Genomic DNA, 24,022 nt, shown 5'->3' with positions numbered 1-24,022 from the left:
CTCCATGTGTTCTAATGGCTCACATGGGTGGCTCCAAGAAGCGGGACATTGAGTGGTCAAACCATGGCTATAATTTTCCCATGATAGATTTATTACATCATAACTAGGTCAAATTTTTCTTGATTTTATATTATAGTCCCACTTCAGAAATCCCACAACCATTTTGCAACTGATGGCATTGATTTGATAAGATTCTAGGCACTTTGTCAAAAGATCACTAATCTTGAAGTTGATCACCCTAAGAAAATGTTCTCTAACAACCTCAAAAACCTTAAAAAATGGTTCATGTGTCACATTATGATGATGTAGAGTCGTTTTTGTTGTCCAACACATTGTCATGGATCCTAATGTAGTGACTTGTATCTCAATGTGGTGTCACAGATCCCAAGAAAAATGGAAAATATGCCAATCTAGATATATCTATCTATATGCATATACACAAAACATGGATCCCAATGCAATGTCACATATCCCAAAGCATGTGCACAAATATCAAGGCATGATATATGGATCTCAATACATAAATTCCACCTCCTATGCATGTACATGGATCACAATGCAAGGTGCCCACTTGTATTGGTGCGTCTATCCCTTTTAGAAGTCATTAGGTGATGCACATAAGTGATTTCCTCTTAGCAACATCATAAGTTAAACTTAAGATTTGCTTAAGTTTTACCATGGGAGGACAACCTTTACCCTTATTACATGTGATAGATCCTTAGACAAGGGCTACTTCCTAGATCACTAAACTAGAAAATAAGTGAAATGATGGATAATGTGCAAAAGGGGAAGGGGGAACTTCATACGATGATTCTCAGTCTTTTATTTTATCCAACTAGCGTTCAAGAGCTAGGAGTCTTCATTAATTCTATATGTGAACCTTTAAGAGGGAGATTTTTCTTAGAGTTATCACCTCAACACTTTATTTTACTACCCCATTTTGTTTTTTCTTTCTTTGATTTCTTAGTCCTTTTTTAGATATGAATTATTTAGCATAGGACATAGGGGTAAGGACCTTTTAATGAGGTGGAATAACTCTAATCTTGTTTGTCTTTATTTGACTTAGGCTTACATTGGTCTTCATTTGCTTCACAGGACTTTGTTGAATGATGTATGATAAGTCAAACGTGAACATCTTTAATAGTCTTTTATGAGTGAAATGTAAGTGAATGATAAACAATTAAATGATTAAGTATCTTTTGATACGTGAGACACAATAAATCAACTTGATCTCTAATGGTACGTCTTGACCCAAGATCGATGACAGTTATCTAAAAGAAAATTATGTCCTCAATAGTATGATAAGGCAAATAAGTATATTGTTAGTTTTATGAAATTATATTGGATTACACTTTAGTGTTTACCACGTTTACAACTAGATTAGAAGTTATAATACAATGTATCAATATCAAATCCATACACATGAAAATAACACAACTAAAGTGAACACTCTAAACCAAAGTATTGTGAACATGTCTGGTGAACCATAGTTATCATCTAGTAGTGCATGTATCATTTAAGGTGTTGGAAATATCATTTCTATACCATGGCCAAGGTTCCTGATAGAATTGAGGAGTGATGTGAGGCAAAAACTTCATATATATGAAGGAGAAATTGGGAGAACAAGTCTCATTTGGAGGATATATGCAAGATATCCCATGGAAGCAACAACACCACACCCATGAGGGGGTGGCTCTCAAAGTAGTTGCCCTTGAGGGGGAAAAAATGTAGCTAACTTAGTGATCATGATTTGGCTTGAACATTAATTATTTTTTATGTAGTCAACTTCATGTTCCTTGAATCCTACGGGTTAAGGAGTTAATTTTTTTTTTTAAGAGGTATTGCTTCTTGATGTTAAGAAATTCACATATTGAAGCAAAGCAAAATACATAATGAACAAGTGAGATATTGCAACAAAATAGAGATTACCTTCTTTCCAAAGTTGCAAATACAAAGTATGGGGAATATTAACTTCAACTCCCTGAATTTCAAGGGGTGTCAAACCACTTTTGAAGTACCTTCTCACACTTATTAAAGGATGAAATCACATGAACTAAGTGGGAGCAAGATTTGCCTTTCATTGAAAGCTATGAAATCTCACACTCACTTCAACCAAAAAGGGGGATCTAAAAACGAGAACTCAAGAGAAAATAATCATAAAAAATGAAACCCATGTTGAAATTGAGTAGCATTGAGAGGTACTTCCACATGCCCTTGGTGTTAGGATTGTGAGAGAGAAACACGCACAAAGTGAGTGTGTGGGCTTTGCGCCCAAATTTCAAGGCTTTGGACCCAATGTGAGTGGGCTTGGAACCCAAGGAAAGGAATTTAATAATCTAATTTAATGATAAGGTTGTTTTGGAGGTTCCTTGAAGGACATAAGGGCTTCCTAGGGGACCTAAGGGAAAGTATAAATATGAAACTAATGGAGGAATTTCAAGACAAAAGTAATCAAGGATCATTTCTTCTTGTAAAGAGGCTAGATGTGACTTAGCCTAGGTAAAAAAAGGAGTCGTAGATGTGAGAGGACAACAAAGGACAACTAGAGGATGAGTTTTATGTTATAGCCAAAGGAGGTCGTAGCCAAGGAGGAAGGTCATAGGCCTGTGTTGGAACTACAAGAGGGGTTGAGACTGAAAGGAGGTCGGTCATAGGTTTATTTGTGCAGGACGAATTGAGGCTTGGTTAGGATTGGTTGCAAGCTTGGTGAAGTAGCCGCAGGCCTAGGAATACATTCGTAGGGCTAAATAAGGGGACCGAGGCTCTAGATAGATGTGCTAGGGGGATGCAAGCCTAGGAGTGCTATGGGAGGCCTGATAGGGCAGGTCATAGCCTAGAACAACTGGCCAAAGGAAGAATAAGAGCTAACAAAGTAGGTTGAGGGAAGAATAAGAATTGGAAGAGGCTAGAACATGAGACTAAGGGCCTACGGGAGTAGGTCAAAGTCTAGTAAAAGATACAATAAGGCTAAAAGAGGGCTTGCAATGTTACATCAAGGGGACCAAGTGCTAAAGGAGCAAGCCAAGGTCTGTTGATTGTTGTTTAGATGATTTAACGTGGGATGGTAATGCCCTAGTTGTTAGAACTGTGCAATTTGGGTGTTGTAAGTGTTGTTGTTTGGGCAGGAAAGGCTTTGGGAGGAAAAAGCCTTAGCCCTAGGTAAATTGGTCAAAGGATTGACTTGATATTGGGCATTTTACTGAGATATAAAGGGACATTATCCACAGTACGGGAGCCCTATTATTTCTCTTGTTAATGGACTGATAAGAAAAAGTGTGGGAAATAATTATTGTGTACTATCATTGATCAAATTGATGGTGTATTTCGCTATGCAAAAGTTTGAAGTTAGACACTTTTAATGTGTTTATGCTTTCTATCTAAGAGCATAGAATAGAAATGGGTTGTGTGGAATTCTAACATGGAATCAAAGCTACTTTGAAGAGCAGTTGGGTTAGAATTGTGCACAGGTGGCATCTCTAAGAGGGCGCTGAGTTGTCTTGCTTTTGAAGGAAGGAGATATGGTCAACATGATTTATGGCTCGAGGTTTGAGGACCAAATGGAAGGGATATCCAACTACAATTCACAGAAGTAAAGAATAAAGCTAATGATATTAGTGAATGATCCATGGGATTATGCCAACACCCAAATCAAGGCACCAACTAATGCAATGAATTCGGCTTTGTATAACCTAACTGATGCAAAGGCCAAGTTGATCATTCTTGATGGAGTCAAGGATCACTTGATACCTCAGCTTACTAGAAAAGGCACTACATGTCACATGTGGAAATATTTGAAAGCAATGTTTCTGAACAAGAATGAGAACCGAAAGATGGTATTAAGGGAGAAGCTCAAGGACATCAAGATGACATGTGGAGAGAACGTGGCTTTGTATCTCACAAGGATTTCACAAGTTCCTGAAGAGATTGCAACTATAGGGGACAATGTGGAAGAGTCAGAATTGGCGAGGACTATAATAAAGGGCTTCTCAGAGCAGTGGAAGCCATTCATCAAAGGAGTAGTCTGACATGAGAATCTTCCGAATTGGAATAGGTTATGGGATGATTTCATCCAGGAAGAACTTCAGAACGAGGATCTTCAGTAGAAGAGTCTTGATGCAAAGAATGTTGCCCTTGCTGGTAAGTTGAAAAGGGAAAAAGGAAATTCAACATCAAGAATAAGGACCTCAACAAAGTAAAATGCTTTGCATGTGAAAAGTTTGGTAATTATGCGAGCAAGTGTCCACATAAGAAGAAAAGAGGGAAATAGAAGAAGGTGGAGATGGCAATGGTTGCTCCAGCTATACTCAACGAGGATGATTTTACTAGGAGATTCAAAGAGGAGTTTTCTCTAATCTCTCATTTCTCCAGGAGTACCATTCATGAGGGTGCTTGGTTTTTAGATAGTATGGCCTCGAAGCATATGACAAGATCACGAGAAATGTTTGAGAGCCTGGTCGAATGGGACTCTGATCTACATGTAAATATTGGTGATGACAGTCAACATGTAGTTAGAGGAACCAAGACTGTACCATTTAGGATGGAGTTAGGTGGATTGTTGGCAGCCCAGGATGTACTATGGGTACCAGAGCTCAAATACAATTTTCTTTTAGTCTTAACAATTGAGGGAAAGGGTTTGTTGTTTTCTTTCAGAATGGAAAAGTCTTAACTCTAGCTCAGGAGTGTTTCTTGGAGTCAAAGAGAATGATCTATATAGGCTAAAGGGAAATCCTATTGACCAAGGAAAGAAGAAGGTTACAAAGACTTAAATGGAGTCAAGTTCTAGAGGGAGTTCATCGATTCATAGGGAGAGTCAACAACCCTAGAAGAGTGCTTTGTCAGAGAGAAGAAACAAGACTTCCCTATCTGACAGAAAGGAGCCATGGAATGGCTTAAAGTCCTTTCATGAAAAGAAGTAGAAGGCTTCTAGTAGCAAGAAGGGTTTTGTTCTTACAATAGGTTTTGCTTCTATGATGAAAGATGACGCATATAATGAATGCTGGAGAGAAGTCATGGAAGATGATTGTGTTCCAATGTGGGAAATAGAGAGACTTCCAAGGAATGGAAGTACCTCCCTTGCTAAGAGGGAGTGTTGAAATTGGGTAGAATTTGTAGGTACTCTCACATTCCCTTGGTGCTAGGCTTGTGAGACAAAAACACCCATAAAGTGAGTGTGTTGGCTTTACACCTGAAATTCGGGGTTTCAAACCCGATGTGAATGGGCTTAGAACCCAAGGAAAGGCATTTAATAATCTAATTCAATGTTAACGTTGTGTTGGTGGTTCCTTGAAGGACATAAGGGATTCCGAAGGGACCTAAGGATGAGCATAAAGGTGAAACTAATGGAGGAGTTTGGAGACACGAAATCAAGAATCATTTCTTCTTGTAAAGAGGTAGATGTGACTTAACCCAGGTAGCAAAAGGAGCCGCAAAAGTGAGAGGACAATAAAGGGAAACTAGAGGATGAGTTTTCAATTGTTTTGGTAAGCCAAAGGAGGTCATGGCGAAGGAGGAAGGTTACAGGCCTATGTTGGAACTACAAGAGGGGTCAATACTGAAAGGAGGCAGGTCACATGTTTATTTGTGTAGGCCAAGAAGGAACTTAGGCCTAGTTAGGGCTGATTGTAGGTCTGGAGAAGCAGCCAGAGGCCTAGGAATAGGGTCATAGGGCTAAACAAGAGGACCGAGGTTGTAGATTGATGTGCTAGGGGGCTGCAGGATTAGGATGGCAAAGGGAGGCATGTTAGTGCAGGCAACAACATAGAATAGATGGCCGAAGGCATAACAAGAGTTAGCACAATAGGTTGAGGGTAGAATAAGAGTTGGTAGAGGCTAGAACAAGAGACTGAGGGCCTAAAGGAGAAGACCAAGGTTTAGTAAAACATACAACATGGCTAGCAGAGTGCTGACAATGCTACAACAAGAGGACCAAGTGCTAAAGGATAAAGCCAAGGTATGTAGATTGTTGTTTAGATGATTTAAGGTGGGTTGGTAATGCCCTAGTTGTTACAAATGTGCAATTTGGGTGTTGTAAGTGTTGTTGTTTGGGCAGGAAAGGCTTGGTGGACAAAGCCTTAGCCCTAGGTGAATTGGTCAAAGGATTGACATGATATTTGACATGATATTGGGATGTAAGGGCCATTATCCTTGATATGGGAACCCTGTGAATTTTATTGTTAATGAACTGATAAAAAACAAGTTTAGGCAATAATTAGTGTACTCTCATTGATCTGATTGTTTGTATATTTTGTTGTGTAAAAGTTTGAAGTTAGGCACTTTCAGTATGTTTATGTTTTCCATGTAAGGGCATAGACCAGACCTGGGGTGTATGGAATTCTAACATTGTATCAAAGCTACTTTGAAGAGCAGTTGGGTTAGAATTGTGCATAGGTGGTAGCTCTAAGAGGGAGTTGAGTTGCCTCTCTGTTGAAGGAAGGAGAACTAGTCAAGATGATTTCTGGCTTGAGGTTTGAGGACTGGTTGGAAGAGGTATCCAACTACAGTCCATGGAAGGAAATAATCAAGCTAGTGTTGTGGTCAATAATCCATGGGATTATACCAACACCCAAATCAAGCCACCAATTGATGCAACAACTTTGGCTTTATATAACCTAATTGATGCAAAGGCCAAGTTGATCATTATTGATCGAGTCAAGGATCACTTGAGACCTCACCTTATTGGAAAATACATTGCATGGCACATATGGGAAGCTATGAATGCATTTTTTTTTAACAAGAACGAGAGTCAGAAGATGGTATTGAGAGAGAAGCTTAGGGACATCAAGATGACAAGTGGGGAGAGCGTGACTTCGTATCTCACAAGGATTTCACAAGTTCGTGATGAGCTTGCAACTATAGGGGACAATGTAGAAGAGTCGGAATTGGTGAGAACTGAAATAAAGGGATTCTCAGAGCAATGGAAGCCATTCATCAAAGGATTAGTCTGACAGGAAAATCTTCCATATTGGAACATGTTATGGGATGATTTCATCGAGGAAGAACTTCCGGATGAGGATCTTTAGTGGAAGAGTCCTCATGTAGAGAGCGTTGCACTTGCTAGTAAGTTGAAAAAGGGAAAAGGGAAGTTCAACGTCAAGAAGGACTTAAGCAAAGTGAAATGCTTTGCATGTGAAGAGTTTGGTCATTATGTGAGCAAGTGTCCACATAAGAAGAAAGGAGGGAAAGATAAGGTGGAGATGGCAATGGCTGCTCCAGCTATAGTAGATGAGGATGAGTTTGCTAAGAGATACAATGATGAGTTTTCTCTTATCTCTCATTTCTTTGAGAGTACCATTCGACAGGGTGCTTTGTTCCTAGATAGTGGGGACTTGAAGCATATGACAAGATTATGAGAAGTGTTTGAGAGCCTGACCGAATGGGACTCTCATCTACATATGAAGATTGGTGATAAGAGTCAACACGTAGTTAGAGAAACTAGGACTGTACCATTCAAGGAGTCAGATGGATTGCAACAAGTCTAGGATGCATTGTGGGTACTAGAGCTTAGATGCACTTTGCTTTTAGTCTCAACAATTGAGACGAAGGGGTTTGATTTTTTATCATGGAATGGAAAATTGATGCTCAAGCCCAATGGATCTAACTCTAGCCTAGGATCATACCCATGCTCAACAAATATAATACAAAGCATGTCCGCCAACTAAAGTACACTGCGGATCCATGTAATATGATGCTAGATCATGGTCACAAATAAGTACACGATGGATCCATGTTGTAAAAAGGATCATAGCCATGAGAAAATACAATGTGGATCTAGTTGCAATATACAATCAGGAGAACAGATAACATCGTTGATAGCGCTGAGCTTTGTTAGAAGGATCGTTCAAATTTTCGCCGATGAAGAGAGTATAGGTTCCTTAGCCCCAGTCCTCAGAGAAACAACCATTAACAATTCTGTCACCTATAAACCAAATCGTATATCAATCTATAAAATCTGCCTTGAACAAGATCTATGAACTGTTGTTCCTACCTTGCTCGTATGGTTTTCGGTATTACCAATGAATTAACTCCTTTTTTCTAGAGTGGTTCTTGGAGTCAGAGAGAACGGTTTGTACAAGCTAAATGGAAATCCTATTGACCAAGGAAGGAAGAAGGTTATAAAGGCTCAAAGGGAGTCAAGTTCCAGAGGGAGTTCGTTGATTCAGAGGAAGAGTCAACAACGCTATAAGAGTGCTTTGCCAGGGAGAAGAAAGGAGACTTCCCTATCTGGCAGGAAGGATCCATGGACCAATTTAAAAGCCTATTAGGAAAAGAAGAAGCAAGAGGCTTCTAGTAGCAAGAGGGATTTTGTTCTTACAACAGGTTTCACTTATGTGATGAAAGATGAAGTGTATTGTGAATGTTGAGTGCAAAGATGGAAGATGATTGTGTTCTAGCATGGGAAACATAGACACTTCCAAGGAATGGAAGTACCTCCTTTGCTAAGAGGGAGTGTTAAATTGGGTAGCATCGGTAGGTACTCTTAGATGGCCTTGCTGCTAGGCTTGTGATAGAGAAACACCCATAAAGTTAGTGTGTGGGATTTGCACCCAAAGTTCGGGGTTTTGGATCCAAAGTGGGTGGGCTTGCAACCTTAGGAAAGACATTTAATAATCTCATTTAATGATAAGGTTGTGTTGGAGGTTCCTTGAAGGACATAAGGACAAGTATAAATATGAAACTAATGGAGGAGTTTGGAGACAAGAAATCAAGAATCATTTCTTCTTGTAAAGAGGCTAGACGTGACTTAGCCAAAGTAGCAAATGAAGTTGCAGAAATGAGAGGAAAACAAAGTACAACTAGAGGACAAATTTTCTGTTGTGTTGGTAAGCTAAAGGAGGCCACAACCAAGGAGGAAGAACGCAAGCTTGTTTTGGAACTACAAGAGGATTTGATACTAAAAGGAGGTTGGTCACATGTGCATTTGTGCAGGCCGAGAAGGAACTAAGGCTTGGTTACGACTAGCTGCAAGCTTAGTGAAGCAGTCATAGGCCTAAGAACAAGGCTGCAGGACTAAATAGGAAGATCACAACTGTAAATTGATGTGCCAAGGGGCCATAGGCCTATGAGGGCTAAGGGAGGCTTGTTAGGGCAAGTCGCAACCCATAACGACTAGCCAGAGGCAGAGCAAGAGCTGGAAGAGTAAGCCGAGCGCAGATTAAGAGCTGGTAGATGCTAGAATAGGGAACCAAGGTCTTAAGGGAGCAAATCAAGGTTTGGTGAAGGGTACAACAAGGCTAACAAAGGGTTGATAGTGCTACAACAAGAGGACCGAGGGCTAAAGGAGCAAGCCAAGGTATGCAGATTGTTGTTTAGATGATTTAAGGTGGGTTGGTAATGCCCTAGTTGTTACAATTGTGTAATTTGGGTGATGTATGTGTTGTTGCTTGGGCAGGAAAGGCTTGGAGGACAAAGCCTCAACCCTAGGTAAATTGGCCAAAGGATTGACATGATATTTGGCATTGTACTAGGATATAAAAGGCCATTATCCCTAGTACAAGAGTCTTGTGACTTTTCTTGTCAATGGATTGATAAGAAACAAGTTTAGACAATAATTATAATATACTATCATTGATTTGATTATTGGTATATTCCATTGTGCAAAAGTTTAAAGTTAGGCATTTTCAGTGTGTTCATGTTTTCTAGCTAAGAAAATAGACCAGACCTAGAGTGCGTGGAATTCTAACCACCTACCCTTCTCCTTACTACCTATTTTACCTTTATAAAATAGGCAAGAGGGTTACACAAATATCATAGCTTTCAATAGAGAATAAAACCATTACATTTAAAAAAAAAATGCCTTGAGAGGGCATATGAGCTTGAGAAGAGGAAAGTACCATCATAATCCAACTTTTGTTCAATAGCTTTCAATAGAGAATAAAACCATTACATTTCAAAGAAAAATGCCTTGAGAGGGCATATGAGCTTGAGAAGAGGAAAGTACCATCATCATCCAACTTTTGTTCAAGTTAGGGTTTGTCCATGCCATGCACTTTCTTGAGAAGAATGGCTTATTCAACAATGTGCAAGTCTACAAAAGCAACCCTCCTCTAAATCACGAAAGGTCTATTCAAAGCTTTAGTTTTCCACAAAAGGTTTTTTCAACTCATGTGCTTTCTTCATTGGTCATACATAGCATGTGCAAAGGGAAAACCCAACCAAGCAAAAGTCCTTAGCGCATGTGCTTTCTTCCTTGTATGTAAATAGCATGAGTAAGGTGCGAAAATTCACAAAAACAACCTTTTTTAGTGCATGCACTTTCAAGAAAAGATACTCTGTTGCATCTTTTTTTCTTCTTGCGGCAAAAACAAGTTTAGATAAGGAAGCCTTCTCTAGCCATGCACTGCAACTTATCTCCAACCAACTGATGAACTCATCAATTAATGCAGCCCAACTAGAATCTCCTAGAATGCCCTAGAATGCTCAGTGACCCTGCCAAATTTAGCCAAAAACTAAACTTCTCAAAATGGAATGAAATTTAACCTGCATGGTATATTCCATATCAGGCCTCCACAAATAGTACCGAATCTTGAAAAAACTCACTGCTGAAAATAGTCCAAAAATTAAAAGTCTCTGATTAGCATTATGTTCTGTTGTAGTCTAAATCTTCTCCTTTTTGGCTCTTTCCTAGGTATATTTTCTGGGCAATTTTGCCCAGAATCCGGCAGGGATTTGTTAGAATGTAGAAGACTGCAGATAGGTACATTAATAAATGTAGTTGCCTTAATTTTCATTGATATATTATTTTTCCCATATCATGCTTTTGCATATATGGATTCATTCTCGCTGCATAATTGTTTTTAGTTTCCTTCAATGTATAGATAGAAAAAAATATACTCTTGCTCTATTTCTTGAACTAAAAAATTCAGCTTAAAAGTAAGTGATCCAGTTTGACTCTTTTTTTACATGAAATAGATTACTTATTGGAGTTCAACGGATAAGGATTGCTTCTAAACCTACTTTAATCCGAAAAAAAATCAATCTTGTTTCATTTGGTGATTACATCAAATTTCTTATATATTTAGCTATCCTCGTTCTAACTTCTGAATAATACAATCTGTTCTTGCTTTGAGATGAATAGAATTGAATACCTGTCACACCAACAAAGTCCTTTTTGTCATGTTGCTATGTTCTTTATGACAATTCCTTTGATCAGTCGTCTTTTTCTCACGATAATTTTTTCTCGTTTACATGAAAATTCCATCACCATAGAACATTCCTTTAACTAAAACTAAATTAGCTTCGCAAATATTCTTGTAGAAACGATTGTATCTTTTTTCCAGCACATTAGATTATTGAAAATAGTTGTAAATTTTCATTTATGCTAATTATTTGGATGGATTTTGCATTTTAAACTCTAATATCCAAGATCATTAACTAGCCATTCTGTAGAAAGCAAGTTTAATATATTATGAATTTTAATATCATGTTCGCAAAATTTACTCCCTCCAAAACAATTGAAAGCACAAAATCACTCAAGTGACTTACGCTCAGAACCTTTTAAGACATCTCTCTACAACAACTACAAAAACAAGTTCATGGTCAGGTATTTGCAAGTAGACAAGGTTTGCAAACACCGCTATCTGGTATCAATTTGAAGTTGCTATGACATGCCTGAGAAACATTCACAAAGTGGAGTGTAATGATTCTTTTATTTTGGAGAAGGTGGGGGAATACCTGCTTCTTAGCCACAGAAAATTCAATAACAGATTTTAGTCTCTCAAAAATAAAGACGTTTAATCTTCTTATGCTTTAGTACGAGGCTATCAATGAATCTTTTAATAGAATGAAAACACCAATGAATAATATTAAAAAATTCGCATACTGCTGTATTTTTATAAGAAATACATGAAATAGCTATCCATCCTTGATAACAATATATCCAGATTTATGAGGAATTGCCTTCCGGGAATGAAATAACTTGAGAATGATCAAAAAATTTGTTGCATATTGCTGTGTTTTTATAAGAAATACATGAGATAGCGTTCCATTCTTTTTCAGTACATAAAACTCAAATTCTGCAAAAGAATTCTTCCGTGAAAACATTATATCCAGATTCATGATGAACCAAACTTTTCTAATGCTGACTGAAACAATCCAGCAAAATCTTGAGATGAGCTGGACTCATCTGCTTTGACTTTGACATGAGCTTTTGAAGATGATGTATTTACAAGGCACTCGACAAGAAAGAGTCCGGCACCTGGAGGTGCATCTGAATTTTGTGCAAAGAAAAAGAATTTGAAGTTAGGAGCTTGACCACCTGATGCAATGCACTGAATTGAATGCACCTGCATATGACGAAGGAGGATCTGAGGTGACGTTAAGGCAGCAGCTCCTTGAGCTGTCAAAGAATACTCCTGCAAGTGACAAAGAAACATCTCAATGGCTTCAGAAACAGAATCAAGTTATAGCCTGACACATAAGCACTTATGTTCAGAAATCAACTATATGACCATAGATTATCAATGCACCCTAAATACTCATTGAATTTTGCTGACGTATTATTTGTAAAACAGTGCAAGGAAAGATGTTAGATAGAAGATATTTAAATTGAAATGAGCAGTAAAACCATAAGAGGGTAGCCAAGGATGCGTCCCCTAGGTGGGGGAGGGGGGGTGCACGCTCCTAGAATGGGGTGACACCTGGGGAAACATTCCCCCTGTCCCCCTTCTGGGGAAACTTGGGGAAACACGGGGAAATATTTCCCTAATGTGGGGAATGCATTTCCCCAAAAAGGGCTGCCCCCCCTCAAAAAGCACTAGGTGTACCCCCTGAATTGTCTAAAAACAATAATTTATGAGTGGGATAGCCTAATATTCAACCCTACGGCCCTACTAATGCTATGTAGTTAATAGCAATGTTAACTTCTTAAATTAAAAAGATGAAAATGAAAGGTAAAGGATAATGGTAATGCTAAATTCTTGAAGTAAAATCACTTTTACTTAAATTTTTAAGTTTTAACATTACCATTAATTATTTCAAGATATTTGAGAGTGGTTCCAACCTCACTGGATTTCATATGGGGAAAGTAGAATTTTAGATCCCACTCAAAATCCAGCAGAATTAACAATTTCCAGAATTTCAGAATGTGGGGGATTGCAACGTTTCTGTTGAATTCTATCACATGAATGATGGTATGGAACTAACATTTAATCAAGAGCACCAATCCCTCTATGTACCTTGATGTTGGTGGCATTGACTGTCGAACTTCCCTATCACGACCCTAGTAAAAATCTTCCCATCACTCAAACAAAATCTCGATTTGACATGTTAAGATTTTTCATCTTATTTTTAATGCTTACAGGGCAATATTGATGATGAAGATCCCAATATAGGCAATGATATTGATGATATATAGGCATTTGTTGTATGATGACTTTTTGTGGACTATAGTGGCCATCTAGAGCCTCCTTGTTGATGTGTTGTTGGTTCAAAGAGGGATTGCACTTGGTGCTATTTTGGTTATATGCACCCTTATTTGCTATATATATGAGAAACTTTGCATGTTTGTATATAATTGTTTGGATTCATATGGATGGGCATAAATATTTTTGTTTTTTTTTCAAAATTTGAATATTTACGTATTTTTGGTCCACTGGTTTTTTGGTCTGACCTTTTTCCAGTTCCCGATTTTAGGGTCAACAGGGTTAATGACTGGTCCAGTTCTCATAACATTTGTCCATTGTTCATTTTCAGTTTTAACTTTTGAGTCTTGACTCTAGGTATTGATGACCTTAGATCGAGTCTTTGACTTGTCACTTTTTACTATTTTCCAATTTGAGGAATTACAATTTACTATTCCAGTCTTCAGATTTTAGTATCTATTATTTTGCTTGGTACTAATCAGATTCTAAAATAATGAATGATTAATTTAAATCAATATAGATTCTATAATGATGAATGATAAATTTAAATCAATGTATACAATATTTTACTATTTCTATTTTGTTGAATCATTTATGATGTATGAATCAATATATTTCACAATTGAATTTAAATTTGAATCATGTTTATATATATACATCTCCTCGTCCCCCTTGAATTTCCCTAAAATTTGGGGGTGCTCCCACATGCCTCCCTTGTGCATTTCCCTATTCTCGTGTCCCCCCATCCTGAAAACTTGGTGGAACATTGCTAAAACAGCTTGAGCTCATTATAGAATGCCTTCGTTTCAAATATCATAACAACCAGCTAAAACCAATATCTATTTTTGCAAAAGCCTTCACAAAAAGACTATACAAGCAACTAGCTTTTAGGACAATCTAAAATGCAGAAAAACTTTCATGTATGTATCTAGAGGATTGACAGAATTGTATGGTACATTGTCACATCCCAATCAGGCAAATGGTGGTCTTTATATGTATAATTCATGTCACAACAGCGGCCATCAAAGAGAGTAGTTACAAGAGGGCATTTAAATAAAGTTAAAAGTAGATTGGTTCATAGTGGAATTCTTATAGTTTAGACACTGTTCACAACAAAATCTAGCATCTCCAAATGATGTAAAGTCCCAAGCATCAAGAGCCTAGTCTTGGGCAACTCAAGAAGGCTACCCACTGCCACTATAGTAGCTCTTTCTCTCACTTCTCGTTGGCTCTTCTCCAACTCAAGGGGGGCTTCCCTAAAATCTAGGATTGTTAAGGCTATAGAGTGGAGGCACAAGTGATTTAGTGAAGAGTTAGCCTAAGTAAAATGGATAGTAGCAGTATAATGGAATAATGAGTGGTGTGAGCATGAAAATTTCTAACATGAAATTCTACTGCAACAACTGATTTATTTCTCCTACTTATTTTCCACATAAGTTACTTACAAAACCCTTTAGTAAACATCAAAATAAATTCTACTGCAATTGTCACATAATAGCATAGAGAAAAGAATAGTGAAATATAAGCACAAGAATCAACCACATCAACACAGTTGTTTTTTGGACAATAATCCCCGGAAAAACCCAATGCGGGAAAACCGGTGCAGTAGATGAGGGTTTATTTATTATTCTTCAACAACAATCTCTTTACAAGGAATGATTTGCAGAACATAGAGAAATATTTGCGAAAACACCTGAGATAATTTTCCTCCAGTCACTAGAGAAATTCTGACACTCAAGAGACTCTCCAGCCTCCACTGCGTCATCTTCTGCATGAGGACTGCGTCCTCTGCTGTGCTGCCTCTCTGAGTTGTCCCTCTGCGCTGTCCCTCTGATGCACTGCGTCCCCTCCTCCTTAGTTTCCGATTGATGTTGATACCCTCCTCTTCCTTCACGCTACAACTCTCCCTCTGAAATCGAACTCTTACTTTTGGAGAATCGAATTCCCTTGGGTTATTGAGTATTTGCTCGGTGTATCTCCAAATGACCCTCAAGTCTTCATTTATACTTTCCCTATTGAGATATCAAAGGTAGTGTTCAATTCTCTAATCAACGGCTAAGATTAAAACATACTTGATCCTTGTCTCTTAGAAGCTTCTCACCCACATTTATATTAATTCACTTTAATTATTTTAATTTCCTAAGTTTTAACTTAGGCACCATTAAAAATAATTAATTATTTGAATAACATGCACTCCGGGTGGAATTTCTCCAAACGATTTCTGGGTCTTGGAGATCTCATGTGTTCTAGCCCCTCCACAAAATTTCGAAGCTAGAGCACATCTGATGCTACCCAAAAATCGCCCTCCAAGATGTGCTCCCAAAATTATAAAGGATGCCCTCCAAGATGCATGAGAGAACAAAATATATAACAATCCTCTTGGGAGAATGCTCCCTCCCAAAATAACAAGAAGTCCACAAGATGCATGCAACCATTCCACGTGTGTGAATCCCAGGGAAACCAATTCCATGGATGAATGTGCAAGATGCCTAGTAGATGGAGCACTCCAATCAAGTGCCAAAACAGAAAGTAGAACATCTCTCCACAAGTGTGTCCTCTAAGAAAATCACCAAAAATAGCAATAAAACCTCCCACATGTGCATGCTCCAAGAAGAATCTCCAAAATATAAAGGAGACCAAGTACAAGCATACAATATGCCACATGCGTCCCTCCTCAAGCTCTAGATCTATGCAAGATGCATGTAAGGGGGCACTTGTCCTCTTCATGTGCTACACACCCCTCTTGAAAACTTCGCCATAACCACCTCCAACAAAATAATATAAATGCCCACTCTCCAAGAAGGTTAAAAGATGCCAAGTGTAGATGAAATATTTGTTGTCGCACAGAATTTCTAGGCACCACGACAATGGCTCAGATCGGGGGTTGTCACCCTGATCCCCAATCTATTTGTTTAAGCTGTCTCCCTACAGCATGCTAAGGGGGGTAGACCCCGTGGAAAAATGGAATGAAGACGAACTCGTTGGGAACCAACCAGTTCGGGAGACATAGTGAAGCGATCAAGTACTTGATTAGATTTAGCAAGACTTATAATAGGATTTGATTAGATTTTAGATGATTGATACCAGTGCCTTATGGAGTCAACAATCTTGCTAAGGAAATTAAGACCAAGTAATCGATTAGCAATTGCTGCTTAGATGAATGACTATCTTATATGAAATCAAGACCCTAAAGTTAATGTGAGATGCAAGAATTTTGGTTAATTTTAGTTAAATGCCTATTTAAATGTGAATCCTTCAATCCTTTCTGTGTTGAGCCCGATTTCGTAGTAATTGGCAGAGAGAAGATAAGGCGAAGCACATTAAGGTGTGATTAATGATAACTCTCCTGAAAATCTAACAGACCCAGTGCCTCCGGCGCTACAGAGAGTTGTGGCTCTGACGACTACAAGGTCACCGTTTTAAGGACTATTAAAAGCAGGGTTCTCAAGCAAAGATGGATGGATACCTATCTCTCTATTGACCAAGCTTATGCTTGGAAGTAAATTTTATTTATGCAAAGCTAACTTATATGCAAATACCCCGGATGATGGGATGAAGTTAGAATCGAGGATTAGAAACACTTGTGTCACAAAGGCCCTTAATCACCAAAATAAAATCTTCGCTTTACTGGATGAAGACTTAAAAATAAACCCCTGAAGATATTACAAATTAAACCACAAGCTTATTTCAAATTTTCTTGATACAATTATAGCTCAAAAACAAAAACTTCTTTGCAAATTAAAATCAATGTCAACAGATGCTCAAAAGTATACTCAACTTAGGAAACAAAGATATGCGATCTAATATAATTACATGACAGAGCACTTCAACAATTACTTGAAAATATTCGCAATATATCTAACATGTAATACACCTAAAATAATTCAAGCAATGATCAATTTCAATAGATGCAAGATATTCTAGCAATTAAATTTCTAGAGATCCAAATACTTTAAAACACCATGAAATTTAAATGCTAATCAATTCCAATCCTAGAATTAAAATGATTTATGCTTAGTGACCCAAATCTAGGAAAATTTACCACTTTCCTATAGTTAATTTTTAGATACAAAAAAATAAATTTAAGCGCGTTAAACTATAGAGAAATGAAAAATGCTTAGTACCACAAAAGTTCTCTTTTAGATTTTACCCCTAGCACAAAAAGACACCAAGAAGGAATTTTAAATTGACAATTTAATTAGTCCTTAGGAAAACTTTTTCAATGTGCTAAGTTTTATGAAACAAGACTAAATGCAGTAAATGATATATTAAAACTTTTTAATGTGACCCAAATAAATCAAAAGATTTAATAATTTTTTATATTTTTTAATGGGCCAGAGACCACATAAAAAATTTGAAATCTTTTAATACCAATTACTTTTGATTTAATTTTTTTTTTAGTTATGTTTAATGAACTTTTTTTTTAGGTTTTTTAAATGTTTAAAATTTGTTTAGAATTTTTTAATGTTTTTATTTTTTAGATTTTAATAAAAATCAAAGTCAAAATCATAAAAAGAAATGAAAATTGAAAAATGTAAAAAGAAAACAAAAGTAAATTCAAAATACTAAGAAAAATCGAAAAAATCATAAGCCAAAAAAAATCGAATTTCAAAAAATTGATTTTGTTTGTTTGTGTTTTAGATTAAAAAAATAAAGAAAACAAAATCAAAATGAAATGAAAATCATAAAGTAAAACCTACTCTAACCCTATCTAACCGAGTGAACACACAAAAAAAAGATCAAAAAAGAAAAGAAAAAATCGAATTTTGTGAATGCAGGTTTGGCAGTGGGAAGAAAGCTCGACGGCAGAAGATGGATGAGGAGCTTCGACGTGTTGTTCCTTTTGCAGGTAATGCAGGTCAAGAAGAAGATAGGTTGACGGTGGGGAGTAGGGAGAGAGGTTGCGAGGGGATGATGAGAAAAAAAAGTGTGCAGGGTTAGCAGCGATGAAGAGGTTGCAGATGGCAGCGTTGAGGGAGTGCTACGAGAGAGAGAGCCAAGAATGTAGGTAGAGAGTAGCGGATCTGTAGCTTTGCGTACAGGAAGGCAGAGGGTGCTGCGGAAGTGAGGAACACAGAGGCGCTTGGGGGTATGACAGCAGGGGCTATGGCAATGTAGCAAGGACATAGGTAAAGAGGGCCATAGAGCAAATCCACTGAGAAGCTCGGAGTAGCGAGGGTTGCGGATAGCAGCGGATGAAGAAAAATGCACCAACAAAGATGATGTAACCTAGCCCACACTGGCCCACACTTCCACGTATTCTCGGCTTTACACCTGTTGTTGGACTTTATGACTTGGTAGATTTGGTTGTTATTTTCGGCGGTTGTATGCAATATGGTCAGTAGATATTTGTTTGGCAACTGGGAGTGAGTTAATGCTGCATTCAATGTTTACCTACGATCCTCGGGCCTGGTTCCCTCCGTTTGATCTTTGGCCAAAACGCTTTGGCTCCCCAGTCATTCGCGATTGTTCTGTTCTGCTGTGAGGTTTCTGCGAGGGTTTGTTGGTTACACTGTATGGTTCTTGCTCTAGCGAATATGGCAATCTCTGGTTTTCCTCTGGGTGCGGCTGTGAGTGAATGCCGGCCTTCCAAACTTGGTTATGTGATTGCCTGTGGATTTCTCCTGTGGCTCGAGTTTGTTCTGGCTCTGGAGGTGTGCTCACTCAAACTCTTTTCACACGGTAAGCTCCTTGGTCTCGTCCTGTTGTTCTTCTATGGTTTGGTTTTAGAATCTGGTCTCTCGTCCGATAATCGCCCCTTGCTATTGTTTTATTGCCTTTGCTATTGTTATTGTTGCCTCTGCTATTATTATTGTTGCCTCTGGTCTCTGTTCGGTGTGTGAAATGGTTTAACTTCTGATGCCTTTGAATTTAGGTAACAAGATAATGGACTTCCACGGCTCGAAACAGGTAAATGATCCTCTCCCTGATTCAATTTGGCCTTCTTCTGGCGTTGACACTGACCAGAAATGCTCCTTCTGTCTAAGCTCTGTCGATTTGTCAACGGCTCTGCTCCACGAACTCCTTGGTCCGACTTACTCAGGTAATTTATAGAACCCTCCTGTTTCTATTTTTGCTTCGACTTCAGGTCTCACTATACAGATGTATTGACTGTGCTCTGTTTGTATGTGCAGGTCAATGGCTCGACCTGGGTATGCGGGTTCCTTCTGGGTTCGGTCTCCCAAATGTGGCAACCCTCTGTCGGTAGGCTCTGGTTCTTAAGTCTGTCAATGCACTGTTAGGGTCTTTAATTTTCTATAGGGTTTGTAGCTCGCCGTTTTGCCTTCGTGTGTCGTCTAAATCCCTTTTGAAAATGGACTTCAATTTGGTTTTAGTCTCTATGCTGGTTGGTTGTTCGTTCAACTTATGGATGTTCACTGTTACGAAACCCTAGGCTAGGGTTTGTCCACTCTGTGGACTCGACACTTGTTTCTATTTATAAACGCATGTAATACATTTATATTTCTCGGTTAATAGCAATGGGAACATAGTTTTTTCATCTCTGTTTACGTATGAAGGGTTGTTCGACAGTACCTCTGCTTATAGGTTGTTTTCTTCGACACTCTGTTTCCGGTTATTTATCCTCTTGGTTGACTTGCTGTGTTGCACTGTTTTGGCTATGGTTCAATACATTTGTTCTTCGCTCTGTTTTCGGACGTATGCACGAATTTGATGTTGTTTGTTGTTGGGAACACAATGAAACACGACCTTACAGTGGTCGGTCTCTATTTGCTAGCACTGTTCTTACAATACATTAAATGAAAAAAATACAGTATTACAGTAAATAGGCAATGATACAGATGGATAGTTTGGAAATAAGATTTGTCTTTGTTTTTATTTCTTTTTCATGAAATTGCTGAACCTTTCTCTTGTCTTACATTGCTTCTTTTATACATTTTTGGTTACAATTAATTGAAACTGCCATTGCTTTCAGTTGAACAGAAATGATATGGTTGTGTAACTACAGTTCGGTTGACATTACAAGATCTTTATTTAGACAATTTTTGTCTTTTCCTCTTTAAGTTGACAGATCAATTTTTAAACTACTGTTTATTACTGTTTGGACCATAACAACCCTAACCGACCATTTAACTTTGACTAACATAGCAACTAAAAGTAAAATAAAATAAAATCCTATCTCATGACCTGATAAACTAATCATAAAAAAACAATCCAAATACTCAAACAACCTTCCAACCTGGCAGAGACTTCACCCGGTCATGGTGAGCTAGATGCTCCTGCATCAGGCTCCCGGGGCAAAAAGAAATCATGGCTCTGGTCCATGAGCTTCTCGACTGAAGAACCTGTCTGTTCAATCTGCCTGGCATCAAGCCACGAACTGTCCTCAATAGGACGATTCTTCCACTTGACCAGGTATTGCACATATTCCTTCCGCCGAGTTCGTTTAACCACCTGAGTGTCGAGAATGCTTTCGATCTCGGGAGGTTGAACGTAAGGCATCTGTCTCTTCCAAGCTTCTCCTTCATCCTGGGTATTCCGTGTAGGTCGCATGGTTCCATCTTCTCCCTTCTCCTCTGGGTCAGCCGTATAGGGAAACAGGTCTGCTACATTAAAGATAGGTGAAATGCCTATTCCGGGTGGCAACTGTATCTTGTAGGCATTCGCCGAAAACTTCCAAAGGACTTTGCAAGGCCCTATCTTTTTATACTTCAGTTTATTGTACATACCTTTAGGGAAGCGTTCTTTGCGCAAATGCGCGAGGACTTCATCCCCCACGTCAAACTATACTTCCCTTCTCTTCAAATCTGCTTGCTGTTTATACTTTAAGCTATTGTCCTGCAATTTAATTTTTACCTGTTCATGCAAATCTCTCATCGCGTTAGCGAAATCTTCTCCATCTGCGCTTCACCTTTCCTGCAGTCCAAGGTCCCACAGTTCATGCACTCCGCGAGGATGCATGCCGTACAGGATCTGAAATGGGCTGAAACCTATGCTGCGGTTAGGCGAGTCGTTGTAAGTGAACTTTGCCTGTGCAAGCGCTCGATCCCACATCCGCGAATTCTCTCCGACCAAGCTTCGTAACAGGTTTCCCAGACTCCTGTTTACAACCTCTGTTTGCCTGTCGGTTTGTGGGTGATATGCAGAACTGTAGCTTAGCTGTGTGTCCATTTTTTTCCATAAGGTACGCCAAAAGTGTCCCGTGAACTTCACATCCCTGTCTGAAAGGATAGATTTAGGCAATCCATGTAACCTGACAATCTCATTGAAAAACAAGTGGGCCACGTGGGTGGCATCACTGGTTTTTCTGCAAGGAATAAAATGCGCCATTTTTGAGAATCTGTCCACTACTACCATTACCGAGTCGTATCCTTGCTATGTCTTAGGTAGACCTAAGACGAAGTCCAAGCTGACTGAGTCCCACGGTCTGCCTGGAACAAGTAACGGTGTGTACAGTCTTGTGTTTTGATTGTGACCCTTTGCTAACTGGCACACTTTGCATCTAGCCACAAATCGCTGTACATCTCTCTGCATCTTTGGCCAAAAGTAGAAATGACTGAGCAGCTCGAGTGCCTTGTCCATGCCGAAATGTCCGGCCAAACCTCCACTATGCTTCTCTCGAATGATATTCTCCCTCATTGAGCAGTCAGGTATGAACAGCTATCCTCCCTTAAGCAGCAACTTCTCCTGTAGATTGTAGTCCAACCAAGGACTGTTATCTCTCACTAAGGGATTCTGACATGCCTCATAGGCCTCCTTAAAATCTGTATCCATCTGGTATAAGTCCTGTAAGTGCTCAAAACCCAGCACCTGCACAGTGCTTTCCTGCAGAAGTAGAGCTTTCCTACTTAGCGCATCCACTACCTTATTTGCTTGCCCGCTAATATGTTTCAATACGAAATTGAAACTCTGCAAATACTCCACCCATTTGGTGTGTTTGTGGTTCAGCTTGTGTTGCTGCATTACATATTGTAGTGCAGAATTATCTGAAAATAGCACAAATTCATTTCCCAATAGATAATGCCTCTAGTGTTTTAATGCCTATATAACAGCATATAACTCCTTATCATACAATGAATATTTCTGTCGACTCTCATTCAGCTTCTCGCTGAAAAACGCTACAGGCTTATCCTCTTGACTGAGTACAACTCCAATTGCTGTCCCGCTAGCATCACAGCGAACCTGAAATAACTTCTTGAAATCTGGTAATCTCAGGATCGGCCTCTCAGTGATCTTTCTCTTTAACAACTGGAAACTTCTCTCCGCTGCCTCTGTCCATCGAAAAGGTTGGCTGGCCTTTTTGATGGTGTCTAGCATAGGCACACAAATTTCGTTAAAATTCTTTATGAATTTCCTGTAAAAACTCGCTAATCCGTGAAAGCTACGTACCTCAAATAAATTTTTCGGAGATGGCCAATTCACTATCGCTACCACCTTCTCCGGATCCATCTTCAGTTCATTCTCTGCTATTACAAACCCCAAATAAATCAATTCCTTCTGCAGAAAAGTACATTTCTTCAAATTTATTAGCAGTTTATTCTGCTGTAATTTCTCTAGCACCTTACGCACATGTTGAAGATGTTCTTCCCTTGTCCTGCTGAAAATAAGTATGTCATCCAAATATACTATCACAAACTTCCCAATGTACTCCTTCAACATCTCATTCATTAACCTCATGAATGTACTGGGCGCATTGCTCAACCCAAATGGCATGACCAGCCATTCGTACAGCCCCTCATTCGTCTTAAAAGTTGTCTTCCATTCGTCCCCCTCTCGTATCCAAATCTGATGGTACCCACTCTTCAAGTCTATATTAGAGAAATAAGTTGCCCCGCTTAAACAATCCATCATATCATCCATCCGTGGCAGTGGAAACTTGTACCGGATGGTGATTTTATTGATGGCCCTTGAGTCGGTGCACATCTGCCACTCTCCTCCCTTCTTGGGGGCGAGGATCGTTGGAACAACACAAGGGCTTAAGCTTTCCCTTATCAATCCCTTGTCCAACAGCTCTTGCACCTGCTTCCTAATTTCTTCATTATCTTTGGGGCTCATTCGGTATGCCGCTTTGTTCGACAAACTGGCTCCGGGTATGAAGTCAATATGATGACTTATGCTCCTTTTGGGGGGTAATTTGTCTGGCAAGTCATCTACAACTATGTCCGTAAATTCCTGCAACATTTGCTGGATTTCCGTAGGTAAATCTGATACCTCTGTATGCAACAATACTATCCTTGCTTTCTTTACAACTGCGTAACCTATCTCACTGTCCTCAACCTGTTTTAGAAACTGTTTTCCGCTGACCAACAACGTTCTTGGTTCACTAGTCTCTGTTGTCCCTTCTTCCTTGATGGGCACAAGCGTATGCTTGATTCCATCCTTAACAAATTTATAACAGTTCGTCACTCCATCGTGTACCACTTTCCTGTCGTACTGCCAAGGCCTGCCAAGCAGTATGTGACATACATCCATCGGCATGATGTCACAAACAACTTTATCCTTATATCTGCCTATTTGAAACTCTACCTCGCTCTGTTCATCCACCAACAACTGATGGCCTTTTTGCAGCCATGAAACTCTGTAAGGATTGGGATGCTTCAAGCGTTTCAACTCCAATTTTTCCACCATCTCTGTGGACACTAAATTATTAGTACTACCGTTGTCAATAATTAACTTACAACACTTACCTCGCGACTTACAAATTG

The 24,022-nt window shown here is 38.9% G+C and overlaps 3 protein-coding genes across 3 annotated transcripts in view; 2 read left to right on the top strand and 1 right to left on the bottom strand.

Annotated features, from left to right (window-relative positions):
• Window positions 1–3,605: 3,605 nt before the first annotated feature.
• On the top strand, window positions 3,606–4,025 carry LOC149258731 (uncharacterized). The gene has a single exon (XM_089430016.1). The coding sequence runs from the start codon at window positions 3,606–3,608 to the stop codon at window positions 4,023–4,025; it is 420 nt and encodes a 139-aa protein (XP_089286142.1).
• A 2,478-nt stretch (window positions 4,026–6,503) lies between these two features.
• On the top strand, window positions 6,504–6,944 carry LOC149258730 (uncharacterized). Its single transcript, XM_089429963.1, has one exon. The coding sequence runs from the start codon at window positions 6,504–6,506 to the stop codon at window positions 6,942–6,944; it is 441 nt and encodes a 146-aa protein (XP_089286089.1).
• A 4,852-nt stretch (window positions 6,945–11,796) lies between these two features.
• LOC149258729 (beta-adaptin-like protein A) overlaps window positions 11,797–24,022 on the bottom strand; it is a 343,309-nt gene continuing 331,083 nt past the window's right edge. The window contains exon 11 of the mRNA XM_089416053.1: window positions 11,797–12,350. Within this exon, the coding sequence (XP_089272179.1) occupies window positions 12,051–12,350 (300 nt within the window). The 3' untranslated portion in view covers window positions 11,797–12,050. The remainder of the gene's footprint in view (window positions 12,351–24,022) is intronic.

Source organism: Pinus tabuliformis, chromosome 6 (genome assembly GCF_031772625.1).
Source record: "Pinus tabuliformis cultivar Carrire ecotype Pingquan chromosome 6, CPIR1, whole genome shotgun sequence".
Classification (NCBI taxonomy): domain Eukaryota; kingdom Viridiplantae; phylum Streptophyta; class Pinopsida; order Pinales; family Pinaceae; genus Pinus; species Pinus tabuliformis.
This window is presented reverse-complemented; position numbering and strand designations above follow the sequence as displayed.